Source organism: Schistocerca cancellata, chromosome 3 (genome assembly GCF_023864275.1).
Source record: "Schistocerca cancellata isolate TAMUIC-IGC-003103 chromosome 3, iqSchCanc2.1, whole genome shotgun sequence".
Lineage (NCBI taxonomy): Eukaryota > Metazoa > Arthropoda > Insecta > Orthoptera > Acrididae > Schistocerca > Schistocerca cancellata.
In genome coordinates this window covers 287,387,229-287,407,090 of record NC_064628.1, presented here as the reverse complement: position 1 = coordinate 287,407,090, position 19,862 = coordinate 287,387,229, and the positions used below count along the sequence as shown (strand labels likewise).

Here is a 19,862-nt window from a genome sequence, read left to right as displayed (position 1 = left end):
TTTTCTTCCCGCCAATTCTATTCAATACCTCATCATTAGTTATGTGATCTACCCATCTAATCTTCAGCATTCTTCTGTAGCACCACATTTCGAAAGCTTCTATTCTCTTCTTGTCTAAACTATTTATCGTCCACATTTCACTTCCATACATGGCTACACTCCATACAAATACTTTAAGAAACGACTTCCTGACATTTAAATCTATACTCGATATTAACAAATTTCTCTTCTTCAGAAACGCTTTCCTTGCCATTGCCAGACTACATTTTATATCCTCTCTACTTCGACCATCATCAGTTATTTCGCTCCCCAAATAGCAAAACTCCTTTACTACTTTAAGTGTATCATTTCCTAATCTAATTCTCTCAGCATCACCCGACTTAATTCGACTACATTCCATTATCCTTGTTTTGATTTTGTTGATGTTCATCTTATACCCTCCTTTCAAGACACTATCCATTCCGTTCAACTGCTCTTCCAAGTCCCTTGCTGTCTCTGACAGAATTACAATGTCATCAGCGAACCTCAAAGTTTTTATTTCTTCTCCATGGATTTTAATAGCTACTCCGAACTTTTCTTTTGTTTCCTTTATTGCTTGCTCAATATACAGATTGAATAACATCGGGGATAGGCTACAACCCTGTCTCACTCCCTTCCCAACCACTGCTTCCCTTTCATACCCCTTGACTCTTATAACTGCCATCTACTTTATGTACAAATTGTAAATAGCCTTTCGCTCCCAGTATTTTACCCCTGCCACCTTCAGAATTTGAAAGAGAGTATTCCAATCAACATTGTCAAAAGCTTCCTCTAAGTCTACAAATGCTAGAAACGTAGGTTTGCCTTTCCTTAATCTTTCTTCTAAGATAAGTCGTAGGGTCAGTATTGCCTCACGTGTTCCAACATTTCTACGGAATCCAAACTGATCTTCCACGAGGTCGGCTTCTACCAGTTTACTTGACGGTTTTCGCTTTATGTTAGCTAATTATGTAACGACTTCCCTGTGTGTTAGTGTAATAGTTCTACGTATGAAGTGCACGATTGTTCTAAATAAAACGCTGTCTCAAGATACTGCATTACATTTCATATTTGTTCCCACTGTGTTAGAACACAGCATACATATTAAGTTCCTAAGTCTAGCAACAGACTGCGACAAGATTGACATTCAAAGCCCTCAAGTTACATAGTGAACATAAAGCCAAAATATCTCCAATTGTACTCCAAAGTTTAGAACATTGACAGGCAATCGCACTCAAAAGTGTGTGAGATTTTATTATAAACAAAAAGTTTGTACCCTAGACTTCACGAGGGAGAAAGAAACACAAACCGAAAGAAATTTCAAATTGGTTTTACTTATTCGAAAGGGATTTTCGAATGTTACTTTTACCTCTTCTTTATTAGAGTATTTGAACTTCACGGATGATTTAAACCTATATTAGTACCTAGTTTTTGCTTCGATAACTTTTCTGTAAGCGCTAGAGTTCAAAAGCTACGTTACTACATATCCCCCTGCACGAATTCGTTAGGCTGATGACATCCTGAAAACTATGCCTCTAGAATTACGACTGCACAATTGGAAACGCTGGCCACCGGTAGCGTTGGTGTGGTGAACGAATATCTGTACAAGTTTTCGTTGCACGTGAAAGCGCTGTGAACCTCGGGGTGACATAATGAATGCACTCAAAGAAGTTACAGTGGTGTATCTTCCATTTTTGTTTGGTTCACGCTAGTCGCTAGTTATTTCGTAGTTACTCAGGCGTGGGAAGTACAAGAGTCTGGTATTTACAGTTTGAGTGGTTAACTGACGTTCCATTAAAGAAAGTGTTCTTGCAATATGAGTAAAGCACATCCCCCAGAACTGAAGAAGTAAGTACTTGAAACTATTTTGTTAGAAGAAGCCGGTAAGGTAATGTGGGTATGTGATCAATTGAAGTGCATTCCTTCTCAACTTGAGACTCTGTTCAAGTTGATCAGGGTATGAAGTTTTTCAATAACAAATACCCAAAAAAAAAGTTGGAACTCTCGTTTGTAAGAATGAAATTAACCTTCCGTAACTGTTGTGAAATTTAAGTATCGAATAGTTTGTTTCTAGAACTAAGAATGGAAAAGTTTGTCAAAAATTTTAACATTTCAATACTTTCCCTCTCCCCAGGTTCATGGACAAGAAGTTGTCGTGTAAGTATTACTTGAGTATAAGAGCTGTGCAATCAAAGCCAAAAGGCGTAAAAGCTTCTTAAGTTCTTTTCCATACAGAATCATTTTTAGATCTAATGTTAGTATTCTTGTACAGTAAAACTAAATGGCGGACGTCTTGTTACGGGTATTCTACGTGGATTTGACCCGTTCATGAATTTAGTCGTTGACGAGACTATTGAAGAATGTAAGGATGGAACGAAGAACAATATTGGCATGGTGGTAAGTACAGTTGATTTGTTTAGATATGATTTACACTCGAGTATGATCTAATGCCATAACATCACGTTCAATGTCGCTTAAATCTTGATAACCTGCCATTGTAAAAGCAGTTACTGATCTAAAGATTTGTGCCAGATTCTTGTTTTCTTATATAGGCGTTGCCGATCGTAGTGCCATATTCTATCTGTTTACACATCTCTGTATCTGAATATGCATGCCTCTGCCAGTTTCTTTGTAGTAGTAAAGGGGACAGTTAAAAATGTGTGCTCCAACTGGGACTCGAACCCAGGATCTCCTGCTTACATGGCAGATACACTATCAATCTCAGCCACCGAGGGAACAGGATAGCGCGACTCCAGGGACTTATCCCTTGCTCGCTCCCCGTGAGACCCACACTCCCAACTTAATGTCTACACACTACATCCGTAGTGCAACTGCACAATACACTAATCACTCGTGGCAGACAATCTTACTGAGTCCCCTAGGAGTTAGAGTAATACGTGTGCATCCATGCAGAAGGAGGAGGTGGTCAATGGCCAGTTACCCTTAACTATATGAAGATGGTATCTGTCCTTTCGGACATGTCCGAAGGAACAGATACCATCAGTGACCATGCAGCACCCTAGAATGAAATAATTAAATCAAGAAAAAATTACTAAAATATTATTGTACTAAATTAAGACTACAATATTCCCATCTTTTCTAGGTGAAATTATTTAAGATTGCTCCAGTAGAGAATGTTTTCAGAGATGTTCTATTGCAGATGAATGTGATGTTTCCCTGACAGCTATGTCTGAGCTGACTAAATAAGAGCAGGTGCTACTATTATAATGCAGGAGTGCTGTATCTTTGCCATTAGGTCAAGTGTACTTATGTTCTAAACATATATATTTATTAAGACTATAACTACGTAAAATGTGATGAGTTGGACCATTTCATGTGTCTGGTTTGTATGACATGACATTACAACAAGCAAAGGAATTAAGAGACAGTTTCATGGACGGGTACTTAGTAATGTGCAAGTTTTTTTTTTCCCAAGAAAATGTGAAACAAGTGTTTTCTTTATTTCAAAGCCAAAGTTTGCAGTTGTGTTTGTGCATGTTTTTAATCTGCAAGAACTGTTCCTGAAACTAGTTTAACGTGTTAGTTCTTGGCACTTTCACCAACTCAGATTGGAGCCAAACACTTAAGCTATGATACCAGCTTATGTTGTTTTTGATTTGTCAAAGTGAAGTGTTAATGCCAGGGGTTCATTACATGATAATTGCTATGTTGCTTGTGTGTAAGATTCCTTCTCGTAGCTAGGTATTGTTTTGAAAGTGAATGATGATGAAAGCGATGCAACAGTTAGATTTATGCATCCACATGGGCCATCATTCTCCTTTTACTGGTCTGAAAATGATGCTTGTAACATTCCATTCTCCCACATTTTGTCAAGTAGACATCAATACAATGACAAGATGTACTTAGTCTGTCATGTTTCTTGTAAATTTGTGGAAGTGATATGGTCTTTACTTAAGAGTAAAATGAATGTGCAATGAGACACATTATGGATCAGTGTTAAGTAGTTTGTGGTTGTATTGTAAAAGTGATAATCCAGTCTACAGCTGAGGCTGTCTGCTTGCAGTTATTAGGTTCTGGTGAATGACTTGGCTGAACAGTGTGTATGAAGGGCTTGGAGCTACATAGTGACAACCCACACTTTTGACATACATAATTTTTGGTGTATATACAAAGACAAGCAATGACAACTTACAGTGCACTCTCCTGAACATATTAACATTCTGCAGCGTGTCATCGTTCCCCAAGCATTTCATATTATAATTTAATTTTTAAATTTATCCTATTAAGACAAAATTTAGGTCTGATGAAACTCTTCTGTTTGCTGCTGTATGTCTCTGTTAGAAACAGAGGTTCTGCTTGTCACCTTTTCAGTCTTCTAAATGAAGTATTACATCCTGTCATTTCTCAATCTTCAGTTTTTTCTGAAAGATTTGTGCCGTTTGTGAAACGTGTGTGTGTGTGTGTGTGTGTGTGTGTGTGTGTGTGTGTGTGTGTGTGTAAAAACCTGTTAAATTTCGGCAGGGAACATTGAAAAATTGGGTTTTTCTTTTTAAAAATCAATTAATTAGAAAAGCAGATATGTATTCGCTTTCCAATAATTTTTACTGTGTACTAAACCTCAGTTTATGACGAATGTTCACTGCACATTCGATAGTTTTAGAATAATTTACATGGAAACTGTGGTCAGTTAGTTTTCAAATCAGTTGTGCAGCACATTTCATTACTATGAATATAATTGAGATTATTATAAAAATTGGCCAAAGTTCATTTCATGTATCAAACAAGTATACAAAGTTTTAACATGCCTCTATACATGGGTGCCCTGACCCGTATGGTTTGACATGGAGAGACCCATATGCAAATCTTTCAAAGGTACCACACATTAGTAACAATGGAGTGGAAATAAGTGTGATGCTGCTGCCACTTCAGTTTCAATATCCAGTGCCTCTGTGCTATAAGTTCTGCATCGTCTACCTGATTTCAAGCTATGGTGTGGAAAACATCACTGCACTTTCTGTGTAAGTCATTGTGGTATTACAGGTTCAGGGAGATTTCGTTGCAGCTTCTCTGTAGTGCTGGAGAAAATCATTTACAAAGTTTTCTATTTTTCTGCCCCCTTCTTTGATTTGTATGTTATACCTCCCTGCCTTTTCCATTTTCGCATTTTGTGATATCCCATACTACTTTGCTTTTATTTTCTGTCCAGTGTATATATTTATGTTTCAGCAAGCAATAATCTGCCATTTTGTATGTGTCTGTGATCTAGGAACTATGTATTAGTGTTGGGCTTTTGTAATGAACTGAGAAAATTGTATCAGGGAAGATTTCCGAATACCCACAGTTATCCATCCCTTTTTACATGGCTGCTGCTGTTGCTGTGGCTATGTTTCAAAATCTCTTGAAGAAATTAAGCATTGTGCAGAATTTTTGGAATTAAGTATCTCCATTGTTTTCAATAAACATTTTGTACCAGCTTTGATTTACAAGTGCCCTAACAAAAGTATGCATTTTAGTTTTCAAAAATATCTTTTTGTTGGCCTGCAGTTCATGGATTTTACTAATGCTGTCTGTAGCTTTATTATCTAGCAGTAATGTTCAGATAGGCATAGAAATAAATAAAACTCTCCCTGTCGAGACTTCCCTGGTCTAAAACTTGGGCCGAATTTTTCATACACTATAGTGTGCGTCATTTACGACGGCAGCCGAGTAGGTTCGTTCTGCACATCTGACGTCACAAAACAGTCAGCCAATGAACTGGCAAGAACGTTGCCAGAGCTCGACTGCAGTGCAGAGCACGGACAAGTGGCTACAGTTTTAGAAACGTTCAGTCATAAATAAAGTAATTGAACAAAAGCAATGTCTTGATAGCAGACTATCTTTTATAGAAAGTTTGGAAAAAGCATTCTTTATACCAGTTGCTTCATATTCTATTAATTAATTAAACCAGACAAGCAATAAGCCTCCGAATTCAAGCGATAGCAAGGAAAGGTGTTTGTATCATTCTCACGAACTGCTTTTTCCCAATATAGTGCAGCAGTAATTGTTTTTCCTATTGTACTTCGACAAAACGTGAGTAATTCATAGTCATACCAACAGTGTTTATCGGTATTTTGTGTGATATTTTAGAGTCCTGCAGGAATTCTGTTGAAGGACAAGCTGTGTTAGCGTAACGGTTAAGGTGTTTGACTGCTAAGTGAAAGGTTCTCAGTTCAGACCTTGTTCGGTGCTTAGTGTTTTCTTTATTTAAAAACAATTTCAAAGTGTCTTCATGAATTTTATTTGTTTGAATGTAATTTTTTGAAATTTCTAGTGCTTTGTCTCTTCATTATAATCATAAGGCACACATACAATATTCATGTTATCTGTTTTGTTTGTATATCTTCTCTTCCGCAGTCGCTCTTTTACTATTCATATTGAGATATATTCTTTTGCGACAGTATTAAAAGTATTATTTAGAGCAGAATGTCGGCTCGTACGTTGCCGAGCCACTTGATTGTCTGATGCAATTCTTTGCCTCACTGCTTTGGCAACATCATCATATTCAATGTTTTCGTTGACCGATCTATGTTTTGGCAAGTATTTGCTGTCCATTGTGACAAACAAATTGTTTGCGCACTGCGCCTCACTGACAATATATTTTAGTTTCTATGTTTTATTATGTCCACAATTAAGTTTTGTGTTCTTCGCCAACTTTGTTTTAATAAGAACATTTTAGAAAAAAGCGAAATGACTCTGGTATAAATAAAACTTTTATTACAGTCACGAAAGACAGAATATTTCTCAATATTACGTATGACACCTATCTGGTACTTAAATGATACTGTTATACAGTATATTTTATATGAAATTTAGGTATCTTGTCCACATTACATTCTCAACATTGTGGCAACTAAAATCAACCATACGGAAAGTATAGGCTATGGGCTTTTACCTCTGCAAGCTCTTCAAAATTTCATGCAATGGTTTACTACATTTAATGCTGCTCAATAACTGTGTTGAACATCGAAACAAAATTAAGTTATTTATGGGGGAAGGTATCAGTCAAGATGTGTAAAAATCAAAGTTTTGGACCAAATAGTTTTTGTGAAATCGAATGAAGTGTGTCAAAGCAGTCGGAACACGATGTCAGCACAGGTGAGCAGTGCAGTGATGACAGTCGCGCACGCACGGAATGCAGGAAGCACGTCTCTGTAGCTGCGAAATGGTTAATGCGGCCGTGGTGGCTTTACTTCACAAACTGTGCGCTCCCCCCAAATGTAAGTTTGCGAACTTATACTATACTATGGCGCTGAATCATTTGCAACTGGCACTGCAGCAATCTCCTGTGTCCAGGTGAGCATGCTTGAGCTGCAGAGATAAAAGAATTGAACTATAGTAGTAGTGTTCACCCTTTATGCCATAAGTATGTACTTAAGTACTTTGAAGTTTCAGTTTTAACACCTGTGTTAATATTCATGTCTGTGTATTATTATGTTACTTTTGAGGGCTGGAAATTTTTCTAAGGCCTAAGTTCATTTTTTAAAGAAAGTGTTCATATTACAATCATCCCCCCCCCCCCCCCCCCCCCCCCGCCCTGCCACACACACACACACACACACACACACACACACACACACACACACACACACACACACAAAATGATAAACTTCTTATGAATGTGTAGCCTTGTTAGTTCAAGAGCTACAGATTCAAACTGTGTATCTGCATTGTGATCAGATCTTCTCTGGGTTTAAAATATGTGCCACCTCTGATACAGTGGCATAATCCCCCGTCCTTCCATCCTTTACGTAGTTTCCCATGGCAACTTTGTCATTCATTCTATATGATGACAGCACTTCTGCTGTATTCCAGTGTTGCTTACCATACTCTGTGTTGCATACCACTATGCTGTTCAAAAGTGTTAAGTTTCAAGGTGGAGTACTTTATTTCTAATAGGTTGCACATTGTGACCTAGAGTAGATAATTCAAGACACCTCCGGTGTGGTACATTCTATCATTTCACTCTCTAAAATGATTGATACACTTTAAGAAAGGGAGCTTGTTGCCAGTTTATTTATTTAGCGTATGGGTTACTAAATTTTAAAGGTATGATGATCTGAATCGGTAAGCTGTAGATACACTGAGGTGGTGGGCTAGCAATATGCACATGTACAGATGGCAGTAGTACTGCATACTCAAGGTATAAAACAGCAGTGCATTGGTGGAGCTGTCATTTGTGCTAATGTGATTCATGTTGGAACGTTTCTAGCATGCTTATGGCCCGGCAGGAAGAATGGTAGTTGTAGCTAGGCGCATGTAGCATTCCATTTCAGAAATCACTAGGGAATTTAATATTCAGAGATCCACAGTTAAAAGTGTGCTGAGAATACCAGATTTCTGGCATTACCTTGCCATGGACAGCAAAGTGGCTGATGGCATTCATTTAATGACAGAGCAGCAGCTTTTGTGTAGAGTTGTCAGTGTTAATAGACAAGCAACATTTCATGAAATAACAGCTGAAATAAAAGTAGGACATACAATGGACCTATCTGTTAGGGCAGCGTGGTGAAATGTGGCAGAAATGGGCTTTGGCTGTAACCGACAGATGTGAGAGTGCCTTTGCTAACAGCAAGACACTGCCTACAGCACCTCTCCTGGGCTCGTGACCGTATCTGTTGAACCCTATATGTGTGGAAAACAGTGGCCTGGTCAGGTGAATCCTGGTTTCAGCTTGTAAGTGTGTGGCACTGGCCTTCTGCAAAGGCATGGTCACAAGTTGTCAACAAGGTGCTGTGCAAGATGGTGGTGGTTCCACAATGGTGTAGGCTGTGTTTACATGAAATAGACTCCCCCCCCCCCCCCCAGGGGGGCCCGCCACTCTTTGGCGGGTTCATGCATGGCTACCTTGGGGCCCCAGCCTTTGCAGCATTTTTCCCTTCTGTGCTGCATGTCTATCCTATTGCTATTCTTTTTCCCCTCCCTTGGGGAACGTGTCTGGGATGTTATTGGGAATGTTCTGCATTGTCTGTCACTGACGTAAGGGCAGTCTCGTCTTTGTTTTTCGCTCCCTTTTCCTTTCTTCGTTTCCCTTCTCTCGTTCTTCCACTTCGGCATGTGAGGTTCCTCTTTTTCTTCCTCCTCCCTGTGCATCCCTGAAGGCCGGCCCATGCGTCTGACACGTAACAGGTGACTGGGTAATGCGTAATTCCCAGCCCCAGGTCGACAGGTAGGGTTCGCACATATGCTCTGGTATGGGCCAGGCCCAAGTAGGTGTGATTGCCTGAGCTGCAACCTTCCCAAATTGCCAATTGGTCTCTGTCAGGTTTTCGGGAGGTGTGATCTGAGGTGTGAACAATCGCCTAAGGCAGTTGCGCTCCCTTGTGGAGGGAGTCCCCATTTGGAAGGAGCGTGCCGTTGGAGACACTGGCAATTATGGGGGATTTTCTCACAATGAGTCAATTATCTTCTCAATCGACATCTACAAAGTGTAAGGATTCGAAAACCCTTCCCACTGCACCAAAGTTCCTCGTGGTCTCACATACTGAAGATGGTCAGTCATTTGCCATGGTAAATCTGTTTATTATTCAGAAAGGTGTTGATGCAATTGCTGGCCCTGTGAAATCCTGCTCTTGTTTACAGAATGGCACTTTGTTTTTGGAGACTGATTTTGATTCTTAAGCACAACAACTGCTTGCTGCCTCAATTCTCCACAGCTATCCTGTTCGTGTTGAGGCCCATAGAACTTTGAATTCTTCCCGTGGTGTAATTCACACCAGGCTGCTCGACTGTCTAAACTGAGGCTGAAATCCAATCTTACCTCTCTGATCAGGGTGTCATTGCTGTCAATTGAGTAATGAAAAAGGTAGATTCCTCCTTCGTGCCCACCCACACTCTTTTCCTCACCCTTGATAGTGTTGCTGCCGTCCAAGGTCAAAGCGGGCTATGAAGTTATCAGTCTGGCCGTACATTTCGAACCTGGTGTGCTCCTACCAGTGTCATTGTTTCAACCACACTAGAACATCTTGACACCCAGCCAAATGTGTAACCTGTGGTAGGGATGCACACGAGGGTGCAGAATTGCTTGCTCCGGCTCTCTGTTTGTTGACGATTTTGCTATCTATTGCATTTCTCCATGGACCTGTCTCACTGAGCGGTGTCTTGATCGTCTTTACTCTTGGAGCATTGACAGTGGCTTTTGCTTTTCCACTGACAAAACTGTCTGTATGAGTTTCTGGCAACACAAGTGGTTTCGTCAACCACCCTTACATTTGGGTCTGTTGCCCTTCCATTCGTTGAAACTACAAAAATCTACATCTACATCCATACTCCGCAAGCCACCTGACGGTATGTGGCGGAGGGTACCTTGAGTACCTCTATCGGTTCTCCCTTCTATTCCAGTCTCGTATTGTTCATGGAAAGAAGGATTGTCGGTATGCCTCTGTGTGGGCTCTAATCTCTCTGATTTTATCCTCATGGTCTCTTCGCGAGATATACGTAAGAGGGGGCAATATACTGCTTGACTCCTCGATGAAGGTATGTTCTCGAAACTTTAACAAAAGCTCGTACCGAGCTACTGAGCATCTCTCCTGCAGAGTCTTCCACTGGAGTTTATCTATCATCTCCGTAACTCTTTCGTGATTACTAAATGATTCTGTAACGAAGCGTGCTGCTCTCCGTTGGATCTTCTCTATCTCTTCTATCAACCCTATCTGGTATGGATCCCACACTGCTGAGCAGTATTCAAGCAGTGGGTGAACAAGCGTACTGTAACCTACTTCCTTTGTTTTCGGATTGCATTTCCTTAGGATTGTTCCAATGAATCTGTCTGGCATCTGCTTTACCGATGATCAACATTATATGATCATTCCATTTTTATCACTCCTAATGCGTACTCCCAGATAATTTATGGTATTAACTGCTTCCAGTTGTTGACCTGCTATTTTGTAGCTAAATGATAAGGGATCTATCTTTCTGTGTATTTGCAGCACATTACACTTGTCTACATTGAGATTCAGTTGCCATTCCCTGCACCATGCGTCAATTCGCTGCAGATCCTCCTGCATTTCAGTACAATTTTCCATTGTTACAACCTCTCAATATACTACAGCATCATCCACAAAAAGCCTCAGTGAACTTCCGATGTCATCCACAAGGTCATTTACGTATATTGTGAATAGCAATGGTCTTAAAACACTCCCCTGTGGTGCACCTGAAATCTCACTTACTTCGGAAGACTTCTCTCCATTGAGAATGACATGCTGCATTCTGTTATCTAGGAACTCTTTAATCCAATCACACAATTGGTCTGATAGTCCATATGCTTTTACTTTGTTCATTAAACGACTGTGGGGAACTGTATCAAACGCCTTGCGGAAGTCAAGAAACACGGCATCTACCTGGGAACCCGTGTCTATGGCCCTCAGTCTTGTGGACGAATAGCTCGAGCTGGGTTGTCACATGACCGTCTTTTTCGAAACCCATGCTGATTCCTACAGAGTAGATGTCTAGTCTCCAGAAAAGTCATTATACTCTAACACAATATGTATTCCAAAATTCTACAACTGATCAATGTTAGAGATATAGGTCTATAGTTCTGCACATCTGTTCGACGTCCCTTCTTGAAAACGGGGATGACCTGTGCCCTTTTCCAATCCTTTGGAACGCTACGCTCTTCTAGAGACCTACGGTACACCGCTGCAAGAAGGGGGGCAAGTTCCTTCGCGTACTCTGTGCAAAGTCGAACTGGTATCCCATCAGGTCCAGCGGCCTTTCCTCTTTTGAGCGATTTTAATTGTTTCTCTATCCCTCTGTCGTCTATTTTGATATCTACCATTTTCTCATCTGTGTGACAATCTAGAGAAGGAACTACTGTGCAGTCTTCCTCTGTGAAACAACTTTGGAAAAAGACATTTAGTATTTCGGCCTTTAGTCTGTCATCCTCTGTTTCAGTCACAGTGTCTGGACATTTTGTTTTGATCCGCCTACCACTTTGACATAAGACCAAAATTTCTTAGGATTTTCTGCCAAGTCAGTACATAGAACTTTACTTTGGAATTCATTGAACGCCTCTCTCATAGCCCTCCTCACACTGCATTTCGCTTCGCGTAATTTTTGTTTGTCTGCAAGGCTTTGGCTATGTTTATGTTTGCTGTGAAGTTCCCTTTGCTTCCGCAGCAGTTTTCTAACTCGGTTGTTGTACCTGGGGTCATCCTCAATAGGATATTCTTTGTCCCATATATCTTACCTGGCAGCCTGCTGTACGCAGTTAAATATTCTACATGTCCTCATTGGTACTTCCTGGGGTTTCGATCGAACCACCCTTCTTCATTTGTACCGATCCTTTGTCCATTCAAAACTCTACTGTAGATGCTTTATTGATGTCTGCATGCCCATGCCTCTGTGGCCGTCTCAACACTAGCCACCAATGTGGCATCCTTTTGGCCATGGGTGCCTTTTTACACCAGCCCGGTTGAGTGTCAGTATGCTGAAGCTGTTGAACTACTTTTGTCCTACTGCTGTGACTTTCTCCTCAGCAGGTACGCGTGCCGTTTGTCTGCCATGCGTGGTCACCCATCATATGCCTCCTTCTTTGATGATTCCTTTGATCTTCACTATGGGGCTTGCCCTTCTTTGTTATGTCCTGGAGTCCACCTTTGACACTTGCTATGGTTTCTTAACTTCACTCTACCTGCACCTTTCCTGGTGGGTGGGAACCCTTGACCACCTTGGTTTCGTAAAGTGGCAAATGTTGACCTTGGCCTCCATTCACTTCCTAAGGACACTACTCCACCCTCGGTCTATCGCCTTCATTTTACTACCTTCGCATGGAACTATGCGATAGTACCTTTGTATACACTAATGGCTCATGGACTGATCGCGGGGTCATGTGTGCCTCTGTCATTAGCACCTGTCTCTTTAGAAATTGGCTTCTGGCACACTCGTCAGTATTTACAACCGAGCTCTTAGCCTTGTATCAGACCACGGAGTACATCCAGCAACAAGCCTTCTCAGTTGTGTCCTCTGCTCAGACTCAATCAGTGCCCTTCAAAGTCTACGTGTGCTGTACACCATCCATCCTGTCCCTCAGTTCAGGTCCAGGAAAACTGTCAACTCCTCACTCTTGGTGGAGCAGTGTGATCTTTCTGTGGGTTCCATGTCATGTCAGTCTGCCAGGAAACAAGGCTGCTGACGCTGCTGCCAAAGCTGCAATCCTTGTACCTCAGCCCACGAGTACCTATATTCCCTCCAGTGATCTCAGTGTTGCTGTCTGTTGGGAGGTGCTGTCCCTTTGGCATTGCCAATGGTCCTCCCTTCATGGGAATAAGTGACGGCTTATTAAGCTTCTCCGAGCAGCTCGGATGACCTCACCTTCTGCCAGGAGGAGGTTATTTTAACTCGGCTGTGTATTCGGCACTGCCTTTTTATCCATCGTCATTCGATAAGTGGCCGCTTTGTACACATTGTACTAAAGTTTTAACTGGCTGCCCTTCCTGATGGAATTTCCAGTTTTTAACCTTTTATGTCCCTTTTTGGGTTTGCTGTCTTAGTTCTCAGCCATTGTAGCAAATGACGTGCGGGCTGTCGACCGCAGCTTACTACTTTTATCTGCCAAAGCAATATGGCGAAGGCCATTTGATTTTTAGTTTTGTACCTCTATTTCTGTATGGTGTCATATTTAACCCTTTTTCCATGGTGCCTGTTTTTAGCTCTCTTCTTTTATGTCAATTGGGACTGACTTAGTTGTTTTTAACTCCTGTCATTTTTCATGAATTTGTGCAGATGCACTACTGTTACTGCCCTTCAGTTTTTTAATACAGATTGTGCACTGCCAGAGTTGTTAAATTTTAATGCTGTCATGTACTAAGACACCACACTAAAAATATTCATTTAATGAGTGCAATCCACATTTAAACTCAAACGTTAAAGATTGTACTTATTTCATAGCTTGGAAGGCAACAGCAGAACCACTGTCAAACATACAAGGCAAATTAACTAGTAGGAAGTGTGTGTTTGATTTTCATGTAAGTGTACTTGTATCATATATTTTACTTCAGTTTTTTCTGTGCAACACTGTTTTAAATTATTGTTCTAGGTTATTCGTGGTAACAGTATTGTGATGTTGGAGTCGCTGGATCGAATATGAAGCTGTGTCTGGATTTTGGACCAGGATGATTGCATAAGTGTTCTGGTGTAAATAGTGTACCTTTCCAACAACAAATTTACATTACTCTGTGCTGTCTTATTGTTTATTATCATATTCATTTTGTGGACATGTCATTATGACAGAAGTATCAACAGATAGTCATTAATCCTACTTGTGAAGTATTGTGTGTAAACTATGCTCTGTTCAGTGTCTGTGAAAAATGTGACTGAAGTGTTTAAGTGAAATGAAAAAGCAAAATGATAAAAGTAGCAGCTGTGAATTTTTCTAAAAGTTTAAAACCTCCAATGGTGCATCAGCATTGTATTATCCTTGTTCTGTATCCCTGCGCATCACAGTAGACCATTCATGATGCAATGTTTTGGCTTATATTCATTGGAGTGACCTGTTTCTGGCTGCAGTTCATCCTTACCAAGGATGGTCTGAAATAAACCCTGAAATATTAACAGCTCATTTCTGAGTGATTAAGAAGATTAAAAATATATTAATTTCAAAAAGCAAAGTGGTGTGAAATATTTTGACAACATATACTAAAACGAAAGATTGTAGCTGCTAATAGAAGCACTCATTTCTAATGTTAGATTCCTTCTTGTAAATGTAAGTGAAAAATAATGTAATTAAATTTGCAAAAACTGGTATTAATGGATTTGTGTTCACTGCCATTTGTGGGAAATGTATTTGGTGTAAAGTTTAAATTGCTTCATATGTTAATTTTTCTCAAGTGTTCCACCATTACTGTTCATGTATCCCATTTCTTCTCTCTCTCTCTCTCTCTCTCTCTCTCTCTCTCTCTCTCTCTCACACACACACACACACACACACACACACACACACACACACACACACACACACACCATTCCAACCATACTGTTCATATATTCTGCTTCCTGTCACACACTAGACCATTCATCTCTTTGCAAGTAACTTAAGAGAGCAAGCAGGTGACTATGCACTTCCTGGTGTGAAGTATTCAGTATGTTGAAAATGGGGTGTCAGTAGATGACCAACAACATCCAGCAATTTTCTTGTGAAAGCTGTCTAATATAAGATTTACGTTGTTCTGTCACTAAAGAAGTTTGATATTTAATTGCACACAGCTAACAGTAGTAGTAGTAGTAGTAGTAGTAGGAGGAGGAGGAAAGAGTCCTTCATGTTACTGTAAGTGGTTGATAGAAAATAATCTCTGGGGCTCTTGCTGCTCTCAGATTTCAAGGGCTTGTGGAGTTTGTGAGGGGCTCTATACTGCTGCCTTAACTTGAGTGAAAAGGTGCTAAATTATTTTTTGAACACGGTATGCAGGAGAGTTGAACAATACATAAAGGTAACCTTGGTTTGGACGAAGTTTTTACCTTGGTGTAAATCATTTAAAATGGCAAAAGACAAAAATGAAGCCCATGCCCTTTATTAGAATTTTAATTCAATTTAGTTTAAAACTGAGACATGATTCATTTCAGAGGGCGCCACAAACTTTCTTACAGAAAACTCTTTATAGTGCTACAGGAATGCCCAACATCTTGTAGTATTTCTTATAAAGATTTGTTGGTAGATGCTTTGTTACATTTCATTCAAATGCAAAATGTGTTTCGGAGAATCCAGTTGTGACAATTCTATAACAAGATTTAATTTTATGTAGATTGTGGGTGGGTACTCCCTTACTTTTTCTGTTTCAGGGGTAGGAGAATGCCACAGCACCTGCTGTTAATCACATGGTTTTGCAGGTGAGCACTCATCCCACAGTCAACCCATAATGTGCATAAGAAATTGATAAAAGCCATTAAATAAAATGGAGGGAGTAAATGGAACTGAAGCTCAAATAATGTAGTCAACACAATAACAAATGTGATTTAAAAATGGAATATTCAAATATGATGGCCTTACAAAATTGTAGTGTGCACATTTGTTAAAAATAGTGAACTATTTGGTAGAGTCTCCAATACATTCAACTAACCTAGTTGTAAAACAAAAGTCCAAATTCTGACAATAGTACAATGAAATTTCCTCGGCTATACTGCACTCCTATTTGTAAGAGTTCATCACAATATACAACCACTCATGCCAAGCCAATGCCCTTCACCCAAGAGATAATTCAATTTCAATCCCTGTGAATTTTCTAAGTTCTGAAATGGTGAAGGCACAGGTGCACCTGTCTCCCCTAACTCTCTTGGGCTTTTCATTTCCTGCCGTTTAATCCCTTCATTCAAAATCTTAAGCTTACTGTGCCGGGCCATATTACTGCCGCATGGCAGCCAACACCAGATAGTTTGCAAACTCGCGTATCCCTAGTTAGAATTTAATTTACCTGTAAGTGTAATACAATTAGCACCAATCTCTCCTCCAGTACTCGGCATACATCTCATTACACCACATTCTACCAGAGATTTTTTGTGGCGAAATGTCACCATGTGAGAGGCATCAGGAACACAAGATATCAACTGAAAACCTAATTACTAAACAATTAAAACTCCAATACTTAATATTACTTGCACATGTACATTGCGCCATAAATGAAATCTGATAATGTTTCAGAGATGCTCCTTAATAGGTGTGTCCCTGATTATTTAAAAAATAACTTATTTCACACTCCTTGTATGAAATACTTGAGTACAATCACACATACAGGCATTTGCACGTACATCTTACTGGATGCACTGTGAGAAATGGTGACTGCCAGGTAGCCATTTGGTTTGCAGTGAGGCTCAGTTGTCACAGGATAAATCCAGACTGTTTCCAGAACTCATTGCAGGATAGGATAGGACATGTTCTTGCTGTCAAAATAGGGCAAAAATGTAAATTAGCAATAACTTGGCGATGTAGGATTCCCTGATGTCAGACAACATACCCTCCCCAGTGGAACCACATAAACAAAATGCTGAGTGCCCTAACTGAGACTAATACTGTGTCACATTGGTTCACTACATTGCCACATACATTGTGCAGTTTTCTTCCTCGAGCTGATTAGTGTCCCCACAAGAAGATGCCTACAAATGTTACCCACATATCTCAGAACTCAGCACACTTGACACAATATTTATTAAGAGCTGAATGTTCAGAATTACGTTGCAACAGCAATATAACCCACCAAAAACGCACATCAGCGACGATAAATGCAACCTCACCTCGTAACACAGGGCTTCACAACATACATGCTTGCGGAGCAAGCTGTGAGCAGCAAGGCGCGAGCACGGAGCAGCACGAGCATGCTACCCCCACTATTGGACCAGAGCAGAGAGTAGGGAGAGTCACGTGGGGTACACAACAGTTGCCACCAGTCGTAAATCCGCGGCCACCTGCAGGGATATCACTCACGAATTATTATTGCGACAAATGAAACAAATAAAGGAGAATGTACACGTGCCACTTAATTTTATTAGCTTAGTGTATGCCTCTACCATCTGTAGACACTGAAACTAAAGAATTCCACGACAATCCTAAATTTTCAACACTTTCTTCAACAATACTTAAAATATCACGTCCGGTTGTAGTGTTCTTCATGGCTACTACATCGAGGAGCTCCTCCCTCACCTGCAGATCTCTATTAACACCTCTAATATATATGGCAAGCTGCGCTGTTCCAGTGATATCAACACTTTCATCCAGAGCTAGAGAATACGCCATAAAATCTTTACAGATATTTGCAAGCTGGCTCTGGACGTCATCTGCCATGTCCTGTATGCGACGCATAATGGTCATGTTGGATAATGGCACAATCCGAAACTGTTCAACTTGAGATGGACACATGTTCTGCTGCAACTACCAAACATTCTTTTATTAAATCGCCATCAGTGAAGGGGCGCAGGGATTTTGCTAAAAGCAAAGCAATTTTGTAACCCACTCTGAGAGCTGCCTCAGTTGATTTTTCTTAGTCGTCCAGATCTTCTTCGGATAGCTTCCTTTTAAGTTTAATAACTTCCTGTGCACGATCTGGTCAATCACATTTTCCACGTCTGTAGTCTTTCGCGTGGTACGACATATAATGTCGCTGAAATTAAATTTCGTAAAAGAATTCAGCGTTTTATGACATACTAAACATTTTGCAACACCATCTTTTTCAGTAAAGAGATAAAATTCCTCCCAATTGGGAGTTGAACTGCGAAAGCATGGTTGGGGTTACACAACTGTGACTTCACATGACCCACAAGAACAGAAAACATGCTTTTCTAGTTAATTACAGTATATAAATGTTCCCCAAAATGACTTATAATAGCAGAAGAAAATAACATTATTCAATAAAAACATCAATTCCAACCCCTGCACCGTTCTTTAAAGTTTAGGTTAGTGTGATAGCTGGTCAAAAATCTGTGCCTAAAAGTAAATCCTTTAACAATCCTGGAACAAGTAAATATCTTACTTTAAATTCATGTTCATCACACTTACGCTTCCTGTTGTACAGGTTTACAGAAGCCAAAAGTGCTCCTGTCTTTACCTCATTCATGTTAATTTCAATGATTGGTTGTGTTTCTAACTACCTCTCTTTCTAAATACCTCTGCTCTAATAAATCCTTTTCGGTCTCCTCTATACTGCTTTCTACATCAATAGTATACCGTATTTACTCGAATCTAAGCCAAACTTTTTTTCCGGCTTTTGTAATCCAAGAAACTGCCTGCGGCTTAGAATCGAGTGCAAAGCAAGCGGAAGTTCTGAAAAATGTTGGTAGGTGCCGCCACAACTAACTTCTGCCGTCGAATATATGTAGCGCTACACGTGCATGCTTTGTAGGCACAAAGATAAATACTGGCGCCAAAACCTCTGCGTCAGTAAATAAATTTAAAAAAAAAAGTTGGAAGACAAGCTTTTTTTTCTCCGCCCCGAGTTTAGACCACTGCATTTTCATACATTATCCAACGAAGTAAATACAAATTCCGTATTGTTCATCTCCGAATGTTGTAGAATATCAATGTACTACGAAAATCCGACTGGCGAGACTGCGATGTTTTTCAATATGGGCAACTCTACGTTCTGAATTTTTTCCTAACTGTGAGAAGAGATGGTTGGTAATAGTAACCTGATGAAATGTGAATCACAAGCAGTATTCTCTTCACCATTCACCATAAGAATAATACGAATATAAACATTTTGCCATGTATTCTTCCGTGTTTGTTGCTATCTCATTTAAATCCTGTTTGCCTAATAAACTACGAAACTAGAGTGAGACAACAGCAAACGCGGAAGAATATACTTATCGTGTCATGTTGATATTTGTATTATTCTTATGCCTAATAGTGATACAGTCAGAAATGAAGCACGGCAACTGACTAGATTTTTAAATCTAAGATAACTAATTTCTGTGCAGAATTTGATGTACTAAAGAAGCGGCCGCAAAGATTTTCAAACGGAGAAAAATTTTCGCCTAACTCTCGTTCAGAACGTGTTCTATCATACGCAGCCTATTATTTGGTTCTTGTTGATCATTCTCAAAGAAAGCAGCAGTGTAAGTAACAACTTGACATTGCTTCGCTAATGAGACGATTCGCCTCTTTTTAGTTGTAAGCGGCGCTAGCGCGCACAAAAGCAAGCCATGCCGCGAGCGGCGACAGGCCGTAAACACGCACTATCAGAATGCGACAAACAATGCATGACATAGTACAGTGATGCATTTTCAACTTAGAGTGACGTAAACACCTATAACAGAGAAAACGGCACTTATCAGATCAAAGCAAAATAGGCAATCGATTCAAACCAGACGAAGCACGTGAAAAAGGAAGGGTACCCGTATAAATACGGATGGAGTGCCTGATGCATAGC

The 19,862-nt window shown here is 40.1% G+C and overlaps 1 protein-coding gene across 1 annotated transcript; it reads left to right on the top strand.

Annotated features, from left to right (window-relative positions):
- Window positions 1-1,682: 1,682 nt before the first annotated feature.
- LOC126174965 (probable small nuclear ribonucleoprotein G) lies at window positions 1,683-14,814 on the top strand. The gene is made up of 4 exons (XM_049921434.1): window positions 1,683-1,866; window positions 2,153-2,175; window positions 2,291-2,415; window positions 14,051-14,814. The coding sequence occupies exons 1-4, from the start codon at window positions 1,835-1,837 to the stop codon at window positions 14,099-14,101; spliced, it is 231 nt and encodes a 76-aa protein (XP_049777391.1). The 5' UTR covers window positions 1,683-1,834; the 3' UTR covers window positions 14,102-14,814.
- Window positions 14,815-19,862: the final 5,048 nt, after the last annotated feature.

Bases quoted from the DNA above. Each gene is read 5' to 3' on its own strand.
- LOC126174965 (XM_049921434.1), top strand. From the start codon at position 1,835: ATGAGTAAAGCACATCCCCCAGAACTGAAGAA. The intron at 2,176-2,290 runs GTAAGTATTACT...ATTCTTGTACAG, and splicing joins CATGGACAAGAAGTTGTCGT to TAAAACTAAATGGCGGACGT. The intron at 2,416-14,050 runs GTAAGTACAGTT...TTATTGTTCTAG, and splicing joins AGAACAATATTGGCATGGTG to GTTATTCGTGGTAACAGTAT.